We start from the raw sequence: 25,987 nt of genomic DNA, 5'->3' as shown, positions 1-25,987 counted from the left end.
ACGTTTAGGGGTTCATAGAAGATTGAAAGGTTTGGGATGAGTTAGAGAGAGGAGGGATGGGACAAAGTTTGAAAGGAGGATTTTTTTAATCAAAAACTGAATATAATTTAGACATACACATATGTGCATTACGCTTGGTAAGGTTGCATTGGTTGGGGAAGACTGCTCTATATAAAATACTCATATGGGCAAATAAGCAGTAATATTTAACATTGTCCAATGTTTTAGTAGCAGGCATAAACTCTTCCATAGCTGTACATATGTACATAGAAGCAGCAGCAACGTCATTTTCTGAAGTGAACATGTCTTTTGTGGGGTAACATACCTGTTTTCTCCTTATATGAATATCTGTGCTTATAACAGGAAGCATAGTTCAGTGTGCAATGGCACATGTATAACAACAACTTTATCTCTATAACATGAGAAGTATAGTTTGTCATTTCTGAGTAAACTATAGTGGTACACTGTTGTGAGTATAGTTGTCATGTGGTTAAACATTTGGGGAAGAGCCAGCTTTGTGAAATCATCTGAAGCTAAGCTGATTGTCATTGTATGTTATATGTGTGGGTAGTGAATTCCATAGTTTGGCTGCTAGAACCGAGAAATGCATGTTTATTTTTCTTGTATGTTGAAATGTTGGGGCAGGGAGCCATTTTTGAGCATAGATTCCTTTGTTGTAGGCATGGGCGGAAAATCCGTTCCGCTCGCGGATTTTGCGGATTTTCGGGAAATCCGCAATCCGCGAGATTCGCGAATCTCCCGCAAAATCCGCAAATCCGCGAGCAGCGGATTTTGCTCGCACTGCTCGCACTGTTCGCGTGAGTTCGCGCCCCGCGAATAAGTGCAAAATTGCAGAAATACGATCTTAGCAAAACTGAAAGTAACTACTTACCAGGTTCAAAAGTTCAGGCTCATCATTAGTAGCCATTTCCTGTAGTGCTTCCTGAGGGGCGCCTCCAGAGTTCAGTTGCCAGTTGAAACTATTATGTGACCCTGCTCTGAACCTCAGAATAGTTACACATATGCCACAAAGGTCCTGAATTACAGCTAAGGGAGACAAGCAGGAGCCAGGCTGGAAGTTAAAATCCATTAATCAGCCCCATATTCATTATTGTCAGTTGGGGCAGGGCAGGTGTTGTAACTAATTTTGCAACAATGAAAGCACTTAGCAAGTGCAAAAGATCACTAATCAGGGCGCACTAAGGAAGCAGGTGCCAGCTAAAAAAATATTCTGTGACACATTAATCAGCCCCAAATTAATTCAGGTCACTTGAGGCAGGGAAGGTGTGCTTTGCTTTGCCGAAAATAATGTACACTGGACAACCAGAGGGTGTGGTGATGAAACAGAGGGTGGCATGGGTGGGCCAGAGGGTGGCATGAGTAGTCAGAGAGTGGCAGTGGTGACAGAGAGTGGCAGTGATGAAGAAGAGTGTCCCAAACAGGCTGGACACGTAGAAACAACAAGTTCGCAAAACTTGCGACCCGACAGGTAAGTTCGCAATTTGCGAAAGTGTACAAAACCCTCGCGAACTGGCAGAAACACGGGCGAACACAAAAAAAAAAAATCCACAAATTCGCGGGAATTCGCGGATTTTGCGGATTGCGAATCCGCAAATCCGCAAAATTCGCGAATGCGAGATCCGCAAAATTCGCTCATGCTTACTTTGTTGCATGTATTTAATAATTTACTTCCTGATGGAGAGTGGTTCTTACCCACGTATTGCTGAGTGATACAAACCAGCCTGAAGGTGGATCTTCTGGCAACTGGTAGCCAGTGTAGTGCCTTCACAGCAACTGAGATTTTTGTTTGTGGCTTTACATGTAGGAGTAGTCTAGCAGCCATGTTCTGAATTCTGTGTAATCTTCTCATAGTTGACAGATGTCATCCGTGATACAGACCACAAGAGCCTTAAATTGCACTCTCTGAGCCACGGGCAGCCAATGCAACTCGCAAAGATGCACCCTAAAACGCAGATCCTCCTCGAATCAGACCCCAAGATTTTTAGCCAGGGCGCCAACCGAGTTAGGACAAGGGTAATCCGAGGGCCATAAGGACTCCCTTAAGGCAGGTGGAAACTGGCCAAAGTAAAGGATCTCAGACTTGTCCTCATTGCACTTGAGTTGTGCCTGCGCCATCCAGCTAAATACAGCAGAAAGACAGTTACAAGCGAGGTCAGTGGAGAGGTCAGAATTCTCCCACATAAAAAGAAGCTGGGTATCGTCTGCATATGCAATTAAAGCAGAGGGCTCAAAGTAGAGCCTTGAGGGACCCCTGTGAGCATATTTTTGGGCGAAGAGGCACATGGGGGCATCCATACCTGTTCAAAGCGATCTTCCAGAAAGGGTTTAACCCAATCCCAGGTGGCGCCCACAATGCCTATATTGGAAAGGCGAGCAAGGAGTAGATGGTGAGGCACCGTATTGAAGGCGGCAGAGAGGTCAAGTAGAATCAAGGCCGCCCTGCTGCCTGCATCCAGGCACTCCCTTATCGCCTCCGCCACCTCCACTAGCGCAGTCTCAGTACTATAGGTTGCCCGGAAACCAAACTGCGACGGATGGAGGCGGTCAGAAGACTCCACATAGGCATCAAGCTGATGAAAGACCACCTTCTTGCAAACCTTTGCCAAAGCAGGCAAAAGAGATATGGGGCGATAACTGACGAGTTAGGATGGATCGAGAGAAGGTTTCTTCAAAAGAGGTAGAAGCTTAGCTTGCTTCCAGCTCCCTGGAACCACAGCGGTCTGTAAAGATAGATTATTAATCCTAATAACCTCTGGAAGAACGCCTTCCGCGATTCCGGCCAGCACTCTGGCCGGGCAGGGGTCAGTCGGAGACCCTGATTTAAGGGATTTAAGGATGGTCAGGATATCAGATCCAGCTGTAGGCTCGAAGTTCATAAACAAAGGGGCCGGTGGTGGAGGTGTAGGAAGGGAAGGGGGAGACCTAATCCTGTACCAGTCTCGGGTGACCAGATGGGTCTCCTGTAGGCGACCAGATGGGTCTCCTGTAGGAGACCTAGGTCAGCCCCAGACTGTTCTAAATATATTAGAATCGATTGGCGCTTGGGCGGATTCTTGAGCCCCTTCACATTGAGGGTGATAACCTTTAGTTTAACATGTGAGGAGCGAAAGGAATGAAAGTGCAGTAATGGCTACTAGGGTAATAGTCAAACCTCCCTCCAGTGTGGACAGCGTGGTCCCTGGATGACCCCATGTTTGTGAGAATCTAGAGTCTAATGAACCCTTGTGTAGTGTGAGCACTCCCCTAGCAAGAACACAACGTGTAACAGGTACAAAAACGTAGTCCCATCAGAACCTAAGGCACTGGTTGTGGCCAGGAATGTCCTGTGGGAATCCTGTGTGCAGGGGCCCATTAGAGTATCTCGAACATCTCTCTGAGTCATTCCGTCCCACCACACCCCTGCCCTGAAAGTCCAACCCCACCTTCCATTGCTGTCGAATGTAAGGTGGTAGCCACAGTGGCGCTGAAGTCGTCTCCAGCCTGTCAGATTCACCAGTTAATGTGTCCAGCACCGCTCAGCATTCCATAGCTATGGTTTCAGGATCAGGGGGTAGTCCTTTGAATGAGGCCGAGCTCCCTTACCACCAAAGGTGTTTCTGGACTATCTTTTCTCAGGCTGGCCCGCTGTCTTTCTTCAGAGGACTCTTTAATGTTCAGCACCCAGCATGTCTCAGAAAGGGATTGAAGTTGATGGAGCTTCCCCTTGCAGCGAAAAACTATGTGAAAGTGAAATGGGTTGCCCCAGGAATAAGTAATGCCTTTGTCCTGAAGGAAGGTGGTCACTTGGTAAAAGTATTGTCCTTTTTGCAGGGTGAGAGCCAACAGATCTTGGTAGAGTGACAGCATATGTCCTTGAAATTGCAGGGATTAATGTCCTGGGCTTTGCGAAGTATTGTTTCTTTGAGTTGAAAGTCATGTACACATGCCAGGATGTCGACTGGACGGGTATTCTCTGTTTGCAGAGTACCCACCTAGTAAATCCAATCAATCTGTATTTCCCTGTTGGGTGGTGGTTCCAGGATTTGGAGGAACTGGTCCTATACATATGCTCCAATGTCTGCGCCCTCTGCTTTGTTTGGCATTCTCCTGATGTGGATGTTATTCCGTCTCCACTGGTTTTCTAGGTTCTTCACATAGGTCTGCAAATTTATCTGTTGATCTCCGGGGAGAATAACTTTTTGCTGGAGTTGCTCATTTTCTTCAGCGCAACTAGACTCATGGTCTTCAAGGGTGGAGACCCTGTCCCACTCCTCTGTTAGGTCCTGGCAAACTTCCTTTAGGTCCTTTGACAGGTCTCTCTTAACCATTTGAAGTTGTCTCAGAGGGAAGCAAACAGGGCCTCCAGAAATGATTGAGTCACAAGCCCCTTGTCTTCTCTGTTGGCTGCTCTGGGGGTAGGAGCGGCAGCCGCTCCATGGATGGGTCCTCGGTTAGTTTGGTCAGCATCTCTTTGAAGGATCGCGCCTGTTTTGCCCATGCTGTAACCATGCTCGCCATAGGCCCTGGGCAATTTACTCTGTCGAGGGGCTCTCCGCCTCAGGGTCCCCAAGAAGACCAGAAATGTATAGTGGGAAGAGCCCCATTCCAGCACCTCAGAACGGGAGTTCAGCAAGTATGTAGGAGCCCGGTGTCATCGGGCAATATCTCCACCAGCATGGGTCACTGTCAAGGACCACGTCGTGCTCACTGGGCCCTCTCTCCCTCTCTCCCTTTCCTTGCCTGGGTGCCCAATCACAGACTCTAGCAGAGGGGCTGAGATGATCCCTTACAGGCCTATGCCAACCCAGGTCTGCTCTTTTCTCCAGGTATTCCCAGAGGCCGCTGTGCTCAACAGGTGCCATACCCCAGATCTTCTTTCACCTCCGCGGTCTGTGGCCAGTTTCCGTCGTTGCAGCGGAGGGTTATATAGAGGGGTCACAGGTGTGCAGTGATGGACCTGAGGAGGTACCGGCCAGGGTTGAAGCCCAAGTAGCTACAGCGATCTCTAGGGCTTCTGTAGTGCCGGTGTCAGGCCTCAGCTGCTCTGCCGCTCCTTAGAGGTATCTGTGCTGATGTGAATATCTCGGCAAGCTCCAATGACGTTGTGGTCAGTACTTGCCTCTCCTACACTGCCCCCTAGTCAAGAGCCTCTAGCCATGGGGATTCTCCTAGTGTCAGAGTCCGGGGGCAGGCCCCCACCTCCAGCACTAATCACCAAGTGCCTTGAGTAGTGGACCAGTGCATTTATCTCATTGCAGGGCAGCCGTTTGTCCCTCGTTTGCAAAGCCGTCTTAAGGGCTAAGTTCAGAAATGATGAGGCCCATTGCTTTGGAATCCTGGCCAGGAGGTGGAACCCCACTGCTGGCAAGGTCCTTCCAGTCTCCAGGGCCAGGAAACGTTATTGATGTAGGCAGGTTGCAGTAGGCACATGTTTCACTGCAGGTGCTTAGGGTGGGGTGTCAATGCCTGGTTCTCCCAACCAGGGGCCTTTGCAGACATCAAAGGCCCGATGGGGCCCCACCACTATCAGGAACGCCAGGACTAATGCCTGCGAGTCTTTGCCGACCACGGTCTGTGCCCATGCCACCGCAGGCACCGCCATTTTGAGTACTGGTCCGGTGAAGGCAGGGCCATTCCCCTGGGGCCAGAAGATGCCCGATCATCAGGCAATATCAAAAAATATCCCCCAGGGTTCTCTGACAGGGGCACACCTTTGCTGCTTCTGTCATCGGGGATCGGGAAGCCAAGACTGTTGCCAATGAGCATCTGTCAGCCGCCTCGCCTCTGCATTCAGCCCAAGGAGGGTCTTGCAGCCTCAGCCGGCACCTCCCGGTGATATGCTGGCCCGAAAGCAGGTTGAAACACCCTAAGGCTCTTGTTGTGCATAAGGGAGGGTGGGCGACAGGGCCAAGTCAGAGGCGACGACAGAGGCGAGAAGGCATGTCCTATCTGTCCGCCATCTGGGCCACGCCCTTTGTTGTAGTTTTAATGGAGTGTTGTGTAAAAGTAATCTCTTAGTATATCTGTGGGACAATCAGCTGATTGAAGAATTCTGTCATTGGCGTTGTTAGCAAATTTAAGGGCGAAGATTGCAATAGCATATGTTAGACCACAGAAAGTTACAGATAAAATATCACAGCTGTCATAAAATTCAGATATCACATCTAAACTGCAGCATGGATTTGCTCTACATACACAAGAGAATTTAAAACCATGGTATTAAAGCTACCATTGTAGCCCTGATCTGTTGTAGGCCTAAACAGCAGCAGACACGCACCAGGGCAAGCTGTTTTTAACATATTGAAAATCCTACTTCTTATATTAATGAAGTCACCTCTAAAATTTGATTTAGAATACTAACACATTGTCGCAAATCTCAGACCCCTACGTTCACGAATTGGTTATACCGCTTGTGGCACATTCTAGGGATGAAGAAGGTAACCCTCACACTAGCTTGAAAGGCTCCACATTTAGAGATCTCTGACAACCATTCTTGTCTCTTCTTGCCTCCGAATTTCGAGAAGTCACCTGCCCCAGATATTTGCGCCTCCTTCGGCTCTCCAACCAGCAGCCGACAGTGACATAATGCCCCTACTCACATACTGAAACCCAAACAGCTTTCATATCTTGTTTTATCCTGGTGGACGAGGGAAAGGAAGGAGGGTGGTAGGGGAGATTAGAACAAGTTTCATTTCATGTTTTGGTATCTCATTCATACGCTCCGACTCCATGGGTTTGTATTTCAGCTACTTAGGGCTTACGCTGCCCTTGCTATGCTGTATATCTTGAGACACCAGACATGTGATTTGGTAAATTTCAATAAAAAGATTTAGACCATAAAATTTGAGTTGGAGCGCAGAAGACCTATGTATGTAATGAATGAGACATGCTAAGTTAGTAGCTAGCTTGCACCATCTCTACCATAAAACTCGTTAAATTCTACTTACTGCACAGTCTAAATCAGTCTTGCCTTTGCAACAGTCTGCTTTACGTATCAAATCTCTAAATGACTATCTTAGGTGAAGGAACAACTAGAAAAAACGTTGGTGCATCATCGTATTGCATATTAAATGTTCAGTTCCTTAGTGAATTTATATTTTTGAAGTACGTACTGCAAAGATGATTTTTGAAGAGGTTCTTCTCTATAAGTCCATAGGAACCCGCCATGATTATGATTTGGACTAAGGGCCAGATTCAAATCTTGGCGCAGGATGATACTCCATCACAAACGTGACAAATATCCTATCCACCTCATAACGATCCCATTATATCCTATGGAGATTTTACGTAATGCAGCGGACAGGATATCTGTTACTTTTGTGATGGAGAATTGCATCTGCCGAGATCTAAATAAGTCCCTAAGTGTGAAAGTCTTCCATCAGGTCTTTCTGGAGAGCGAAGGACGTTCTGGGTCAACTGAACAGTGGATAATACCAGTTAGGAGGACAGGAGAAGTTTAATTGCAGGAATATCAATCTACATTTATCTATAGAATGTGAGGAGAGGCAATGTTGATGTTGATGCCAACTGACCACACAAAGAACAGACAAGACCCTCCATCAGTGTAATGTTTAGGTGAGAGCATGGACCACTGACCTGTTTTAGACATTTGCATGAGAGAGCTTCTAGAGAGATTGTAACTTTTGGTCATTTTGGAAAACCTCCTGACATGGAAATTCCTGTGATTGTTTTTATCTTAAGTAAGGAGAGCTGCAAACCAGTTGGGATGGGTCAATTATGGGAACTGCGAGACGCACTATTATCTTTTGGCCCTCTACGACCTATAAATTAAAACACTAATGACCTGAAGATGTCAAGAGGAAGAAAGAGAAGACGTCTGTTTTCTGCCTGCCTGGGAAAGGACCAAAGCCTTTGTTCTTTATCCCTTGTACCCAAACTCTCGAATTGGGATTCAAAGTGCCAGGTTAGCTTGCCTCTTGTAGTTGACAGTGAAATCCAGGACAAGAAGGACATCTTTGGAGGGGAAACTCCAAACCCCAATTCCCAGTGGGAACTGAGATTTGTGCTGGAGTCCTGGCTGAGAAAAACAGTTGAGCTGTCTCCCACTGTGTATTCTGGAAGCTGTCCCTAGCAGTTTAGAAGCTTTCGGAGTGACCAAGAAGAAGAAACTGAGCAAGCTGTGGATTGGTCTGTGGCCCTGAAGCAGAGGAGGTGTGTAAGTCTCACCCCCCCTCCACTGTGAACGTGTGTCCCGCATCCCCTAGAAGAGCTCCTGAATGTTTGGCACCATTCAGTGCACCCATCTCCAAGCTAACTACTTTTTGCCCATCCCCCCAAACTGCGTGAGACTAAGCAAATTTTCTAATACCATTCTGATGTACTCAGCAAATCAGCAAAAAATGGATCGATCGTGGGAAGTCTTGGCTTGTGTCAGTGTTACTGCACGCTCCCCCCTTCTTACGTATCATACTGTGGGATGTTTTCCAACATGCAGGCTACATGTGTAAGGAGGCTTGGCTCAGCAGCCTTCCATCTACGAGGAGTGCTCAAGTAAGAGGAAGCCCTCATCTAAACTCATGGTCTGTGTTCAAGCCTTCAGCTGAGCTCATGTGTGCATGAGGGCCAGCTGAGGGGCCACACCCACCACACTCATAGACCAGCTCCCACTACTGGCATTATAAAAAAAAATTGAGCAATCCGTGAGCCAGACTCGAAGGGCCATTTAATTCTTCATGACTGCGAGCACAAGATAACATTGCACAACCTGAGTGAATAGATGGTTGGACAATGATAATTGACTTAAAATGATCCTATGTGAATATTAGTATGATTAAGACTCACTCGCGGCTTGCAATACTCGGAAGGGGGGGTCGCGCGGGAGTGAGGGCGGGGGGAGTTTTAAATAAAAAGAGAACTTACCGGGTCCGTGCAGTCTCTGCTGCTGGGCCGGCCGGGGACCCGCATTGGCGGCTGGCGCCTTCAACTTCTTCTGAACAGGTCCAGGAACAGCCACGTATCTGGCCACAACCCCTCTCAGCCAATACAGACGCTGCTCCAGCGGTGCCAGGATTGGCTTAGCAGGGATACTCACTGCCCTGTCGCCCATTAGGAGACCGAGGGTTGTTTTGTTGATCAACCCTCGCTCTACTAATGCGCAGTCGCCAGCCAGACTCAACATTAGTGCGCATGACTGGGCTGGTTGGAAAAATTCTCAGACCTAAACCCAGCATGTGCACTTGTGCTGCTGCCTGCTGTGTCAGCATGACGCCAGCCTTCCCACCTCCTTCAGGCGGTCCGGCGTCATGCTGACTGACATGTATTGTCAGTTCAGCCAGAGCATCCGCCCAGAGAGCTGCGTACCTTGTGGGTCAACTCCCCAGCGCCCTAATGGACGCACCGCCACTGTCCAGACTTGTGAATACTGGTGCTGAAAATGCCAGTTGACCAGATGCAAATATATTGTAACTGATCCAGTTGCTGGTCTATGTGGTTTAAAATAAAGACTGAACAGCTACGGAAGAAAAAACCGTTGATGAATTTTGCATCTTAGAACTGACTGTTGATATTAGGGCCTAATGGTGCCAGGGAACTTCAGCTGTTATTTCTCATTAACCGTCAGAAGTGCATTTGCCTTTTTGACTTTCGAGCAGCTGCCGTCGGCAGTAGGAGTTCCTGCAGGGCGGTGACGTGTTGGGTAGTAATGAATGGATTACGGAGTTTAACAGTTAAGTAAACATATAAGTAAATAATACTAATTTCATTGCGCGCACTGCATTGCATTTGGTGACGCAGTGCGCGCAACAAAATTTGTTTTATTTATTTATATGTCTACTTACCTGTTAAACTCTGTAATCCATACATTACTACCCCCCACCCTGCCCCTCCCCACGTCACCGCCCTGCAGGAACTCCTACTGCCAACCGCGGCTGGTTTCGAGGTCCATATGCTCATTGGCCACGACTAGATCCAGTTGAAACCATATGCAACTGGTCATATTGAAGGTTTAGGAAGGTTTAGGGGAGAGGAGTTGGCCTAACAGCTGGGGCAGTGGACCTTAAATCTGGGGAATTGGGTTCGAGTCTCGGCAATGACGCTGAACATCCTGTGATTCTGAGCAAGTCACTAAATCTCCCCGTGCCTAACAAAAATTAATGTGTCCTCATGTAATGTGACTGGTGCAATGTAAATTGCTCGGATACCCGATTTGGGTCAAGTTTGCGCTATATAAAACTCTATAAAACTATTTTTAAAAAAGGTACACTCTGGAAAGGTTAAACTTTGTATCAGCCCGCACTAGTGTTTTTCTAAACTCTTTAGAATGTATCAAAGAATGTACATTTTCTCTTTGTCTACGTCCTTCAAAGTGCCTGGCAACACCGATTTTCAATAATTTGCCAATATATCTCCTTTCTGTTCCAGGTTTTAGCTCAATCAAGAAATCAATATGGAGCAGCTCAAATCAGCGAACAATGAATTCTGTTTCAAACTCTACAAAGAGTTGGCCAAAAGCAAGTCAAATAAAAACCTCTTCTACTCTCCGTATAGCATCGCCTCTGCACTGGCAATGGTCTACCGGGGAGCTGGAGGGAACACTGCTACCCAGATCGGTGAGGTAGGTGTCAGTGCCAACAGAGCTTCTTTCCCTATTGGAGTGTGTTGCACGTGACACACATGTAATACAGCTTCTGCCAGCTGAATATGCACCCACAGCCATATTTTTGAAAATGCATTGAGCCCTGTTCATTTTTCAGCAATTCTGGGCAGTTGTGCACTGTGCAGCGCAATTTTGTAGCAACATTTACATCAACCGGCCAGTGTGAAAATAACGGGGCAGATTTACAAGCCCCTTGCGCCACTTTGCGTTATTTTTTAACATGGGAAATGTGACGCAAAAGTGTCTCAAGGGCCTTGTAAATCTGCCCCTACATGTGCACTGACAGGTGAAAATGATATTTTGCATCAGTCTGTAGGTTGAAATATAGGTGGAATTTACTTTGCCTGGCTCTTACACTCCATATTGTTTTTGCCACTCTGTGTACAAATGTCACATGTTCAACTAATGAATTTGTTCATACATGAGAGGGATTTGACTAACAATGATTAAAGGAACAAAGCAGTCAGAAAACTAGGCAATTTGTCTAAAATTTAGAAGCCAATCGCTAAGAAAGGTGTGTTCTTAATTTTATGACCAAAGAAAGGCAACATTGCCTTTCCTTTGAGTTCACGCAGAAACAAAAGACGATAGAGAAAACACGCAATAGATTTCTCAACTCAGACACACTGTGCACTAAAGTTCTTTGTGGTGTGGAAACATCCTTAAACGTGTTGTAATGGGGAAAGGCGAGAAAACTCCACCCATCGTTGCCTGCCCGATTGTCCTCAAGGGACCTCAAAGAAACTTTGTATCACAAAGTGCATGCGCTGCAAAACCTTCTGAGAATGTAACACCACACAAAGCCTGTTTTGAAAGGGTGCAGCCATTTTAGGTCTGTCAGAGACAGCTTTAGCTGTTCTGCAGAGGTTATGTGAGCAAGGCTACTTTTTAGCCGAAACATGTCATCCTGACTGAAGAAATTTCGCACCTGGCAGAATTAAAAGTCACTGTAGCCAGCAGTGATTAAAGCAATTTTCGTGTTCGTGTTTTTCTCCTTTCGGTGGTACTAGCACCGGAGTGGTAATTGGAGGTTATAGAATCTATGCATGGTGTGTGGGACAAAACCTCCCATCCCCTGCTAGAATCAGTTGTTGTAATTGGCATTCACATGTTGATTAGCCCACATTGATCAGTCATTAGTTGATTGTAACTCCATTCATGGTTTGGGAGTATTGCCGGTGCCAAGGCCAATTCATTAATTTAATTTGTGCATACGTTCATATAGAACTAAGCGTCCTATTCATCCTATTTATTTATTGTGCACATCATCAAAGTCGACAACTTGTTCACAATTTTCCAGGAAAGTCCATTACTTGTAACCGAAATCCATTAACAGCCATTACTCCGTTAACAGATGTGCTGTCAGTACAAGTAGGTGCACAGCTTGGGCACTCTGGTGCAACCAATCACACATGTAGAAACATGTTGAAGTAGCCGCCGCACAGGTTGATGAGCTTGGATTGGTTGCAGAAACTTTTGCCATGTTTGAAAGTGCTGTGAGAATTTTTGTTGTTTATCGGCTGTTGGCATTGACTGTGTAAACTTTTGGAAGCTATTCACTGGATGCAAGCCCCTGGAGAATGCAAAAGCCCCTTGCACAGACTTGGCCTGATAGACTTACCCTTTTGCATCAGGGAAGGGACTCTGACGCTGCTTTTATATCATTGAAGTTGTGGTTGGAGGGTTGAGGGGCTCTGTTAAAGGGAAACCACACCCTCCGCCTTTAAAAACATCTAAAAGATCCCAATTCCTCTATCCATTTATGCAGTCACTCATTCAAAAATCTATACAGCCATCTTTCTTTGCATACACTCATTCACCCGCAGTCAGACCACTCACCCATTAATCCTTGCACTGACTTGTCCCATTCTTTCTTCCCACTGTTGACTTATTCATGCATTGATCCACTCACCCATCCACACAACCGCATACATACACTCATCAATTAATAAAACACTGTCACTTGTAAGGTTTTCCTATATTCTTTACCAGTGATTGTTTATTGTGCATCATAACTGTTTACATATATATGACACCAACCAGATATTGATACTAATTATGCAATTAGCACCAAGGGGTGTGCAATCTACCCTGAAGCATGAGGGGTCTGTCTGCCTTATGTTCTTGCTTGTTAAACCCTGTCACTAAAACTCCATCAGCTTGACACTTGTCACTCCCTCCCCTCAAACCAGAGGTCTAAACCTCAACATGAGGGGCACACTAGCAGTTGTAACATTCAGTATGTCTGTATGTCCTGCCCCAGCAGATGCCAAGCTGGTACTTTTCTAGTTGCTCCAAACGAAACCACTGAGCCTGTTGAGGACGAAGGGCTACGCCGCACTCCCCAACCGCCTGAAAGACCTAGATCTGTTTAAAAGCGCTGGTAAAGGCTGGGTTTACTAAAAAACAGATCAGTTGCAGCAGGCATATTAAACCTTCTTCTTTATGCCAAGTCAAAACTGCCACTCCATCTCTCTGTCCAGCAGGAACAATAATTGCAAGAGTTATCATGACATTTTTATTTCTGCCTGAAAGGTGGACCCCCATGGAAGTCTGTAGCAGGTGATTTTAAATCATATGTTATTGCTACACTGAGCGCCCCCTCCCCCCCAGGTCAATTCCCAACTTCAATTCAGCGCCCAGTAGCGTAACAAAACTTGAGGGGGCCTCCCTGCAAAGTACATAGAGAGCTCCCCTCTGGACTCAAATAGGGGTTCCCAGGCCATGGTACAGTTCTGAGGGGCCCCCCCTGGAGCTCGCGCTCCCCCACACTGCAGGGGCTGGGTGGCCTTTGTTATGCCATTATCAGCGCCCGTGCGGCTGCACTGGCCGCACCAGTCTCAGCGCCTTAACACCTTCGTTGCTGCGCTAATTCTGCCGCGGTGCTGGGACATTCCATTCGCGGGCGAGGCTCGGACGGCCCCCGGTCGTCGTGCGCACATGCCCACAGTGACTCATGACGGCCGGGGGCCCTCATGAGCACGGAAGAGGCTAAAGAAGGCCCTGCTTCAAATAAAGAACTAATTTACCCACTGCTCACATAGGCATCAGGATGTGGTTCTAAGTGAGTGAACCCTCAAAATTGAAAGGCTGGTGCAGGACTTGCAACACGGGTAATGCACACCTTGATGTGCAGAGACGCCTGCTCTGTAAATGGGACTGTTTTGTACAAGCAATGAGGGAATTCTTTTTGATGCAGACTATTAGGTTCTTCACTCTTGCAGCACATCTGATTGTCCTGCTGCTTTTAGTCACGTAGCTCAGTGGCAACCTTTGTGATATATTTACTCAGCACACTAAAATTGACAGGTATTATTACTATAAGCAGGCAAGTGATACATTGGATGGTAAAAAAATAGTTTAGGTGTAACATATAATTACCAAATGGGTGTGTGCTACCCCAGAGGCAATGCAAAGATAGAATGGCGGGACAGAGTTTAACCAAGGTAAAGATACAAACAGCAGTTATTACTCGGCGTTGGAGCCATTTCCAATTTTTATTGGGTAAAAAAACTTCTCCATGGACACCTATGCTGATCTCCCAGTTGCTGGAAATGCTAGTTCAGGCACGAAACTGCAGATTTGCTTGTTTTCCCTCATTAAAATGCTTGAGCCCAAGGGGAAAAATGGAGCACCGAAACATGTTGATGGAAAAGAGATATAGGGTCCATTGCTCAGTCCTTCTTTTTCAAATCGTTTGGTAGGGAGATACTAGTAAACCTATCTTATCTCACCCACATACAATTTTAATATATGTCACCCAGTTTAACAAAGGGAGAAAATAAAAGTCAACATAAGTGAGATACCTGCACCCAAAGTAGGGAACTGTACTAAGAGACCGAACAACCAGGGACCAATACTGTTCTTGAAATGATCCCAGTGCAAGATGTGGAACCCACTGATGAACATACCACACTAGGCAGATGAGTGTTCATCATCCTATACGAGTGCATGAATGTATATTAATTCCATAGGAGGTTTGGCTGTTTCTTTCAAGAGTTTTGTACTTCTTGTATATTTATGGAAGTCGCACAAAAGTAGCTTACCACGTCCACTCACTCTTTATTGTGCTAGCTACCCGTGTTGTACCTGTCCAGTATGTGTGCTACTGTCACATGTCCTTAAATTACTTTTGTTAAGGAAGGCTGCGCTGCTGCTAACCATGTTACTTTTGGATTTATATGTGAAACGAGTATTGTTTTTAATGTAGTAGTTGGCTTTGTAAATTATTAAAATAGCTAACAAGACAACTTTGTAAAAATGTAAAACTACTGTAAAGACAACTTTGCAAAATTCTGACCCCAACAGAGATATAAGAGAACACCCATGCACACTCATGGCCAGTCTGAGAAGGTCGCAAATATTGTGCCTGGATTCCATTCATGTGGTGCTGCCAGTGCTTGATTTTGAGCAGGTGGTTGTGATGGGGGGCTGCTGCCAGTCATTTTTGGGGACCGGCACTTATTTCTCTGCATCAGATATTTAACAAGACAAGACAGTGAAAAACACACGAACGACAGAGAATAAGAAAGACTGTAAAACCGTCACAAAGGGAGAACGCAGGAACCTGCAACCGTGAAATAAATGGGCAGGGAGTGTCTAATAGAGGATGAAAGAGGTATGAGGTGGATTTAAGACTACCAACCTTGGTATTTGGCATTACGACATTTAATTGCAACCGCTGCAGGATTCTGAGCAGAGCTTTGTGCACTGGCACTTTTTTCACAAATTAAGCTCTGAGTGCAGCTGTGGTGTGGAAATTGTCTTGTAGAGTACTGTGCTGCACATGATTCATTGGGCCATATCCTCAGCAGCCTCTGCACAGATGCTCACACTCAAACATGTAGCATTGTTGTAGGTCCTGCTTAGAGAGGACGTGTCTTATTAGTTTATGCCGGGCAGTTTTGCCGCGGGCAAAGACATATTTCCTTATGGTTGGTCCCTAAACTGAAGGCTAGAGTGACCAAAAGTGGATGTAATTGGATCTTCCTAGAGCAATTACCAGTGGTACAGTTTAACTCAACATTTTCAGTAATCACTATTTGTTTTTCTCAATGAACCATCAGTGAGGTATGGTCTTGCTCAGGCTGAGAATCTGTTGACTGGCTGTTCCATAGGGACTAAAGCTGCACATCACTGATGAGGCCCAACAAGACTGAAACATGTCTTTGGAAGTTCGTGTTTCCAGTTCTGAGAAGATGTGTTGCATCCAAGAACAGCCATGCTGTTGTAAGGTACAGGTTTACCGATTAATCAGATGAGCAGATGCATAACAGAGGTTATAGAAGCTGCCTACATCAAGAGGTGTCCTGGACCCATTGTATTCTATACGAAGAGTGCAAAGTATCCTAAATGTATTCCTTACATCACCGGGTAGCTAATGGAGAACGTGAGTTTGATGTGGTGACGTATGCTGAGTTTTAGGGGCAATCTAACAGTCTGGTTTGTAGTATTTGTAAGCTGGCAATGAAGTGCTTGGTCAAACAAATATAAATGATTTTAAAATAGTTCAGCTATGCCAGTCCAAAGCTCTTGTCAGCACCACTCAATTTCAATTTGAAGTAGTGGTAGGATTTTGAAGAGTGAAAAGAGTAAGATTAGCTGCCAATTGGTACCCTTATCTGCTGCACTGACCTGTGGTATAAAGGAAAGGCCAGAATCAAAGAGTATACCTACATCCATACTATCGGAGATAACGATTGGTGGGTTCCAACGCCTGGGGTCTTGCCAAAAGGTAATGAGTCAGACTCTTATTGTTAGGATTTAATTTTTGGTGTCATTACAGTGGCAAAAGCAGAGCTTTTTTTCAGAATAGACCGTGGTTCAAGCATAAGGTGATGTTAGTTGAGTTGTTAGGTGTCTTGTCTACCTGGAAGTGGACTTTCATATTGTCTGTGTTGGTTTGGAGGTTCATGTAGTGTTGGTCTATTAGCTGTGAACACAGACATATGTAAATATTAAATAGTATTCACAAGAAGGATGCTTCTTGGGGGTATGCCACAAGCACCAGGGCATGTAGTTGACTTGACAGTCCATATCTGGAATGTTTGACTGTGGTTAGTGAGGCATGGTTGCATCCATGAGAGACCGGTTCCAAGTATACCTGCTTGTAGATCGTGTGATTGATGGTGTCATAACCTAGAAATTGGTCGAGGAGTTTTTTTATTCTCGGCCATGGAGAGAAGGACCATTTGTGCATATATCTGGAGCCTGACTGATGTTCATGGAGAAGGTGGATGAGTTCTAGCTATTTTTGTAGCTGTCTTATCACCTTTCTTTCCATGATCTTACTAAGTCAGGTACGTTAGAGAGGGAACCAATCTTTAACCACCCTCTGAAATATGTTGTTTATGTTCGGCCCTGGTCTTCAGGTCTGCTTATTGATTTTGAGAAGGCGGGGATTATACAATGTTTTAATAGGCTGGAACAACTCCATATTGGAAGATAAAGTTAGTCACATGTGATGTATTCATCACGATGAGGGAAGGAGTTGTTTGAAGCACAAGGCTGCACATTGGATGTTTTTGTCTTGTTGACTCGATTCAGAAAATCATCTTAAAATGCTGGAAAGAGATAAAAGCAGACTCTAACAGTAGCTGTGGGATCGGAAAGTAGTGAAAATGAATCTCTGAGCTGAAGATGACATTAGGATGTTTGGGACTTTAGCTACAGAGAATTGGAGATAAAGTGAACATTTCTTTTAGGCCACTCAGGAGATATTCAGAGCTTATCGGCTGGAAAACATAGGTAAATGTTAAAGATTTCCTCAGTTTGGGTGGGCACCTTGAAGAAGTGTTTAACATCGAAAGTCTTTTCGAGTGTTTGATGGCTTACTGATGGTCTTTCCTCTGTGTCTTGTGTCAGATTTTCTCTTCTGTGGCCTGAAACTCATGCCATTGTTGTTTTAGGTTATGGTTAGCACATTTCAGTTCGGTTTGGTCACTGTTGAACCACTTGCCCTAGTGGTGACTTATATGTATTGAAAAGTAAGGTTTGAGTCTGGCAAAAGTTTTTTTTTGCCAGGTTGACATGGCAGCTTAAAACTGCACACACAGGCTCAGTAATGGCAGGCCCGAACAATGTTTAAAGTGCTAATTAAGGGTGTGGCACAATCAGTGCTGCAGGCCCACTAGTAGCATTTAAATTACAGGCCCTGGGTACATATATTACCACTTTGCTAAGGACATATAAGTAAATGAAGTATGTCACTTGGGGATAAGCCAATACCACCATGTTTTTAAGGATTGACACACGCACTTTAGCACTGGTAAGCAATGGTAAAGTGTGCAGAGTCCTATGGCTATCAAAAGTGAGATCTGAAAAATAAATTTGGGAACAAGGCAAAATGTTCTGGGAAGACCAAAGTAAGGGTGACTGCTAACAACCACCATGCATGCTAAACAAACAATACCACTCATGGAATACACAATACGACAATAAAGTGTGTTGTGTGCCAATCATGCAAATTATGAAGAACATAAATCATGTATGGTATAAAACCCATGAATATGAATCGCAGAGCTCTGGTATCACAAAGGGGCTTATGGTCAATTGCTAACACCTACACTCCCAACCACAAAAAAGAAAAGTGACTTGTGAACCATTCTTATTGGCCCAAGAAAATAGGACAAGCCTCGACACTCCCAAAATCCATGGAAAGGAAAAGCAAGCCAGGCAAGAACTGACTGAGGCCCTTCCTGCCCAGCGGCCACGGAATAATTGTCCAGGACATGATACATCTTGCAATCCTGTAAAAACTGGCGAAGGTGTTTTATGCCCTGCAACTATGGAGAAAAAGAGCAAGGCTCGACACACCTGGAAACCAAGTACAAATTCTGGCAAACATTCAAATGGCATTAACATATACAATAAACTTCAGTTGTATGCGTGCATCCAGAATCCCAGGCCTTCAAAATCCATGCAGCAACTTTGCATCACCCCATATTAGACCTGGATTTTCCAGTGGGTTTATCCCAAGACTTTTTGTTTTTTGGCACCCCGTTTTTTACCAAGTTTTTGTTGGTTTTAGGACTCTGGGCACTTTACCACTGCTGATCAGTGGTAAAGTGCATATGCTCTCTATGTAAATTGTTATTATGAGTTGGTGTGTCCATGATTGACTTATTTGATCTACTACTAAGTCCCTTGTACAGTGCACTGTGTGTGCCCAGGGCCTGTAAGTCAAATGCTGCTAGTAGGCCTGCTGCACTAATTGTGCCACCCGCACAAGCAGCCTTCAAAGGGTTCTCAGACCTACCACCACAGTGTCTGCGTGCATGTATACTGCCATGTCGACCTGGCAAGTTCACCCATTTGCCAGGCCCTAACCTTCCCTTTTATTACATGTGAGTCACCCTTGAGGTAGGCCCAAGGTACCCATGTGTGCAGGGTGCAGTGTATGTGAAAGGTAGAATATGTCCTAGTCTGTGTGACATGTCCTGATTGTGAACTACAGTGTAATTTGTTTTTTACTATGGAAAGGTTATCTGTCCCTTAGAATACAATGTGAATTTTTTTATCATATATCTTATAAATATAACTTCTCATTGGGACAAGATACAAAGATGGAGTTTAGTATGTCTGAACTTAGAATATAAAAATGCACCTTTTAGTAAAGATGAGTTTTATATTGTGTGTGGGTATTTTCTTGCTTAGCCATCCTGTGTGCCTCTGCTGGTTTATAAATTGACTGTCTGGCTTTGAAGTGACAGGAGCTGGGGACGTGCATTCTCTTCAGACTGCCTTTGTGGGGTTGAGGTGTGTCCTGACTTTCCTGGATGACTCAGGGCTGGGCTGAATTGACCTGGCCTGCATTTAGATAGGGGGAGGGGATTTCTTTGCACCTGAATGGGCCTGGTCTGCTTTATACAATGCTGTCTCCACCTTCTTCCAGGAAGCTATACCAGGGAGGCCAGAACCGGTTTTGACTGAGCACAGAGCCTGTCTGCCACATGAGAACAAAGAAAAATTGAGTATAAATATTGGGGCCCAGAACTTTAGAATAATTCTGGACTCAAGAGGAATGTCTGCCAAAGGAGAAGAGCTGGGAAAGCTGTAGGAGAAGTACTGCCCCTTTGCTTTGTGCTTTCTGAGGTTGGCCTGCAGTGGCTGTTTCTATCAAGGAAAGGACAAAGACATTGCTGTGTGCTGTGTATCCTGGTTGAAGAAGATCTCCAAGGGTTTGAAGTAGAGCTTGACTCCTGTTCTGAAGTCTCAGGGACACAAAAACTTCACCACCAGCTCCCCTGAACATCCTTGTTGGGACTTCTAATAGGTGCCTATTGCTGAGTTAGGTCTCTGGAGGTGTTTCCTTCTGCTGGGAGCTGGGAAAAGAGAAGCAACTAAAGAAGCATGAAGCATCTGCACCCATTTCCGATGCAACACCGCCGTGCGGGAAGAATTTCCACCATTGCGCCTCTGAAGAAACCTACCTCATGCACTGATCTCCGAAGTCCGAGATCACCGCACTAACTGCGATGCAGGTCCTGCTGTGTGACTCCAAGAACCAACACATTGTGGGGCCGTGGCTGGTGAGATCAACGTAGCGCCGTTGCAGACGCATCGAGAACCGCTGAAACCCCACGCATCACACCAGGGCGCCAAGACCGCTGAATCCCCGAAACCCCAAGCATCACACCAGGGCACCAAGTCTACAGCAACACTGGGGCCATAGTAAGAAACCAACGGTCACCTCTCCGCACAGTAAGAAACCAACGCATCACCTCCTCTTCAGTAAGGAACCAACTCATCACCTCCACTGCGTGGCAGTAAGGATCTGACGCATCACCTCCTCTGGAGCAAAGAACCAATCCATCACATTCCCTGTGCATAAGGAACCGACGCATCACCTTCCTCGCGTCTGTTTTTGCTCATGATTTTGACGCATCCAAAGTACTTTGTGTTGAAAGTGTTGCATCTATAGGTTTCTATGGACAGAACTGTTTTTACCTTTTAAAAGTCAAATCGTGATAACTGCATGTTGGCTTTTCATCGTTTTGGTCTTGTTTGGTTTATTTCTAAACTGGTGTAGTATCCATTTGCAGTGTTTTCACTGTAATACTGTATGTGTGCACAAATGCTTTACACGTTGCTTCTGAGATAAACCTGTCTGCTCGTACCAAGCTACCAAGGGGGTGAGCAGGGGTTGTCTAAGGGAGTAACTCCCTTACCCTGACTAGAAGCAAGGGTCCCTACTTGGACAGATGTGCAAACCATTGCCAACGAGAGACCCCATTTCTAACACCCAAGGGAAATGGAATCAGCACAATAAAACATCACTCAGAATTGACACCTCTACTAAATATTAGCACCTATATACGTGCAACACTTTGAAGGGGCAATAAAAGGACACCAACCCAATCCAACGGCAACAATGAAAAAGGCATTCGGAAAAATAAAACTTCCTGTACCTATGCAACCACTACACATCTCCACAAATGCACAATGAAACCGTTGTCATGAGAAAAGGACACGGAAAGCAAAGTCAACTCACACCTGTAAAATGCATTGTGACATATGCAAAGGAACGCTATTACATTAGTATGTAAACAGGTTGCTCATGCACTGAAACGCTACTCATGAAAATCACCAATCAGATTAGTACAACTGAAATCACAGTGAAGTCATAATAAACTGCAATCAAATAACTCAAAACACGCATCGAAGATCACACTTTTAACCCAGAATAAGCATGCTGGAGAAGCACAACCTCAAACCTTACTGGACATTGAGATAAACTGCATCAAAATATTTCGCCTCAATATTGCACCTCCTTCAATCTCTCCTTCAGCGATGCACCTCCTTCCCACTGACCCTCCCTGCATCCCCCAACCAGGCATCTCACACATAAAACTGTTAGGGCCTCATTTGTAAAAAAGTGTTGCATCGTTGCGTGAACACAGCGATGCAACACTTTTTAGTGAGCCCTACTTGCGACACATGGATGTGCCGTATTTACTGTAAGGCACTTCACGTTGCAAGGATTTACAGATACATCAGTATTCCTGAGGTATCTGCAGGCGCAGTAATGAGGCATTGCTGGAGTGTGTCGCAAAAGTGATGGAACTCCAGCAGTGGGCAAGTCCCATGTTAACGGAGCCTGCATTAGTCTTACACCTGCTGTGAGGCAGATGTAAGATTTTGACGCAGTGGCGTACTAGAAGTGGCGTAGAGAAATGTCATAGGTTTCTCTGCGCCACTTCTATGACCCTTTTTTGTAAGGGAACGCCCACCCAGCATACAATATACATGATACAGGTATAATATAGCGCAGTGCTTTACAAAGTGACACATCTGGCGCAACGTGACATATTTTTTACGCCGCCGCAGTGTCACAAAAAGTGATGCAATGGCAGCGCAAAGGGCTAAAAAATAAGCCCCTTAGTTCCTCTGCTCTGTAGTAATCCTATTACTGCTTAGTTTGCAGTCACTAATTCCCAATAATCCCCTAACGAAGGTGTGTTTTATTCTGTAGCATTCTGCCGCACCTGGTCACTTTTACCCTTGTGAAACGTCTTCGCGCGGGGGGCCGGTCCGTTTGCTGCTTGGCAGTCAAGTTATGGAACTCCCTGCCTGTTCAGATCCATAGAATGGAATGTCTGCTGGAATTTAGGAAAACCATCAAAACTTTTCTCTTTCCTTCAATTTAGTCTCCTTGGCCACTTCCTTATTCTTCGGCGTTCTTCTGTCCTGGTGTTTAGGTCCGTTTTCTGATGCTGGCAGAGCCGGGACGCCCCTTTGCTGGGGAAGCTGTGCGCTATATAAATCCGAATAACATAACATAACATAACATAACATAACATAAAGTACTTTACTGGTCCTTGGCAGGATCCCAGAACGCTTTTCGGTTGGACCTGTAAATCGCTACTCCTTTAGTCGTGCAAGTTGGAGGAAGGTATACTGTGATGTGTTTATCACGGGTGGAGTGCTGATGTGTGTGACGTTTAGAGATGTGCTCCAGGCATTGTACGCATAAAGAAGTATGGAGTGTGATGGAGGATTTTGCTCACTGCATATATAAAGCAAGTGACCTGTAGTCTGTACAGTTGTTGCATCCAGATTTAGGTAACAGCCAGGTTTCTGAACTTTAGATGGCTTTGTGAGCTTACTGCGACGTTTGCATGTCTGAAAGCAGAAGGAGCTGCCACCAGAGCATGGTTACTGAACTAGAAAATTATCAGGACTGGTGCCATTTGGGATCTGAGTTTTCTGATTTTACTATAAAGTCTGCAGGGTATATTTACTTAAAATTGAGCGCTGTGTTTCGCCAAATTGGAAAAGCCATGCTTTGACATTTTTAAAACGCTGGGATGAGCCGTATTTACAAAAATATGGTGCACCCCCCTGCGTTTTCCCCAGCGGTTGCACTAAAAATGCTTTCTAGCACCAGTGCAGGCGCCCTTACGTCATGTTGCAAGGGTGCATGCGCTGCAGTGGCGATTGTTTAAGTGCAGGAAGGGACACCTTTCTGCACAGAGATAATCAATAATGGCAATTTTCCCTTTCTATGTGTGCTGCAGAATGCAGCACACATGGAAAGAGTAAAAAACGAGGAGAAATTAATTATTTCTCCTTGAATCGCAATCCTAAGACCAGGTATTACCTGGCCTTAGTTTTTGGCGCTACCCCAGCCTTGTAAATCTGGGGCCGCGTCAAAAAACAATGGGTGTTGTGGTGGAATGCCCACTGAAAAACCTATTGCCTGTCCATTTGCGGCAGAGGACTGCTGTGGCAAGGGGCATATTTACAAGGTGACGTTTAGCCACTTTAAGTGGCGCCACCTTGTAAATATGTGAAAATGGCACTACACCACCAGAGCGTCAGAAAAAGTGAGGCTCGGGTGGCGAAAGGGGCTTGTAAATATGCCCCTGGGTTTGTATGAAGACAAGCCCTGTTGATCCCCCCTTCCCCCCCCCCCCAGCCTCCCCCCACCAGCTGACTCCTGGTGGAATTCTCATTCAGAGCTCTCTGTTGAATTACGCGTTTCACCTGACTCAGAAAGTACACTACTTAATTAGCCAATAAACATTGACTGGACTGTTGTGTTGGAGCACGGTCAATGCTTATTTTCATATGGTGTTCCTGTAGTTGCTAAAAGCGCAATGAAGCAGTTTAATCTATGAAGGGAGGTGTGAACTGAATCCCATCTTTCCAAACACATGAAGAGGAAAGGACACTCAGCAGCATCACATGCCTTTGTGCTATCTAGGGATAGTATTGCCGCCGGGTCCATGGTTGTTCATGTATACTTCAGGCAGTTGTTCTCCCTACACTGCCACTCTTGTCCTTTCATGGGGACTTCACCACAGGTTCTCTTACTTCAACCTTGTATTTTCCAAATTCGCAATCAATCTTGAAGCGCAGAGCATTTTGTATTTAAGCCCATATCCATAAGTCTCTTTTTCATGCAATGAAAATATCTCCTTTGCCACCAACCACCAGGCATGAAATCAGGGAAGAGCACCAGCTTGGCATTTTTAAAAGATGCCGGGATCCCCTCCTTGCTACCAGCACAATAGCGCCTTGGTCCTGGTAGTTGTGGAACTGCACCTATATGATCCAAGGAGGAGCCCTGGTGGATGGGGCAGGACCTATGCCCCATGGCAACTCCTCAAAAAGATGATGGCAGACAGTACCTTCAGCTTCAGGACAGCTTTTTCCCAGTTTTCTGTGAACAGCTTCACACTTGGGTTCTCAGCCTTCTTTGGAACACTGAAAAAGTATGTTGAATGTTGTTATGTCTTGGGCACTCTTCCACTTCTTCCCTCCACAGGAACAGGAATTTGTGACTCTTCTGTGAGCTTCTTGACCCAGGCTTTTAGTCGTTTCTTATCATTTGAGACTGCTTGAAGTCCCTATTCCATTGTGCCTGCTTCCAGTAGAATTATGACAAAATTTACAGGGTCAGTTTCTGTTGCAAAGTGTTTCTATGCTTTCGATTTGCTGTAGTGCTTCCCTAAAGGCAGTGTTATTGCAGACGGTTCCAGATTTACAGCCTAGATTTACTAACACTTTGCCCCGGGTGTTGCTTCACAAAAATGACACAAACCAGGCGCAAAGTGATGGTGTGGGATTTACTATACAACGCAAACCCAAATTTGCATTGGAAAGATTCTCAAAGTGACTCAGAGTTGCATTTTGCACTATTTTGCATCAAGGTTGTGTTCCATGGGTGGTACCTAGGTGTTCCCAGGCAACCTTCTTAGTTTGTTATACAGAAATTCCTATCTGATGACATTAATAGACAGGGATTTTCACCCAACCTTTCCTCCTCCTTGAGGAAAGCTGAATAAGGAGAAATAGTTTCCATGTTTTCCAACTTTACATGAATGCTGCATTTACAGCACACATACAAAGTGGGATATGTCTCAAAGCTTAGTTTTTGTACTGGAAAAGTCACTTTCTAGTACAAAACGTATGCTTTAAGAACACACACACACACCATTGCACTGCGGCAAGGGTGTGTGGGTTGGCGCATAGCAGCCAAAACTGTGCCAGCTCTGTGGGAGAAAAAACTGTGCTGCGTCAAATGTTAGCAAATCTGGACCACAGGGGATAAAGGACAGCCCTCTTCCAAGGCAGGATCAGCATCACTCTCTTGTGGTCTTCTTAGAAAAGCATACCCATCAACTCAGTTTGTTATTTTCAGGATCCTCAGCCAGTAGTCATGATGTGAAATTCTAAGTCTGCCACTGAGTTCTTTCTTTCTCTCAGATGATAGTCAACAGATCTCAGAAGAGGGGACCACAGCGAAGAGTCCAGTTAGACTTACACACCTGTCGACTTCACTTATGTACATTGCATCAGCCTATGGGGGTAGCAAAGGTAGATGAGGATGCACCTGGAAGGCAGAACTGTACAACACTGCTATTATACACAGATAATTTACAGTTTTGACCGTCTCATACTGATAAATTGTCTGGAGGTGGTCATAGAAGTAATGCTGTACATCTCAGAGTCACAATATCAAGCTCCTACAGGCCCTTGAAGGGCAGTTCACGGTGGGCCCTGTTTACTGATGGTTCAGGAGTTCTTTGCAATGGGCTTGTCTTTCTGCTTCCTTCACTCACTTTTGCAAGGGTAATTTCTGGAGACTACCTGGCTAGGGTGCTCTTGTAGAATTCGGCCATCTTACACCTCAACATTTGTCATTACAACGCCTTTTTGACACCACTCTCAAAAGCAGGAGCTATTTGTGGCATGAAGCAGAGTAAGGTAATTGTCTAATCTGATTGGATGTCTGTCAAACAATGGTCACAATTCACAGATAACTATTTTGAAAGTCTGAGCACAAAGAGTTTGCCCATAACAACGTTTTCCAGAGTGAACTATTTACAGGTGCCCTTTCCATCAACATTAATTGTACGTTAATCC

The 25,987-nt window shown here is 45.3% G+C and overlaps 1 protein-coding gene across 3 annotated transcripts in view; it reads left to right on the top strand.

Moving 5' to 3' along the window:
* LOC147722556 (serpin B10-like) overlaps positions 1-25,987 on the top strand; it is a 206,064-nt gene that overhangs the window by 27,690 nt on the left and 152,387 nt on the right. For all 3 annotated transcript variants that reach the window (XM_086965090.1, XM_086965091.1, XM_086965092.1), the window contains exon 2: positions 10,381-10,573. In XM_086965090.1, the coding sequence (XP_086821216.1) occupies positions 10,406-10,573 (168 nt within the window). In that variant the 5' untranslated portion in view covers positions 10,381-10,405. The remainder of the gene's footprint in view (positions 1-10,380; positions 10,574-25,987) is intronic.

Source organism: Lissotriton vulgaris, chromosome 4_1 (assembly GCF_964263255.1).
Source record: "Lissotriton vulgaris chromosome 4_1, aLisVul1.2, whole genome shotgun sequence".
In the NCBI taxonomy this organism is placed as follows: domain Eukaryota; kingdom Metazoa; phylum Chordata; class Amphibia; order Caudata; family Salamandridae; genus Lissotriton; species Lissotriton vulgaris.
This window is presented reverse-complemented; position numbering and strand designations above follow the sequence as displayed.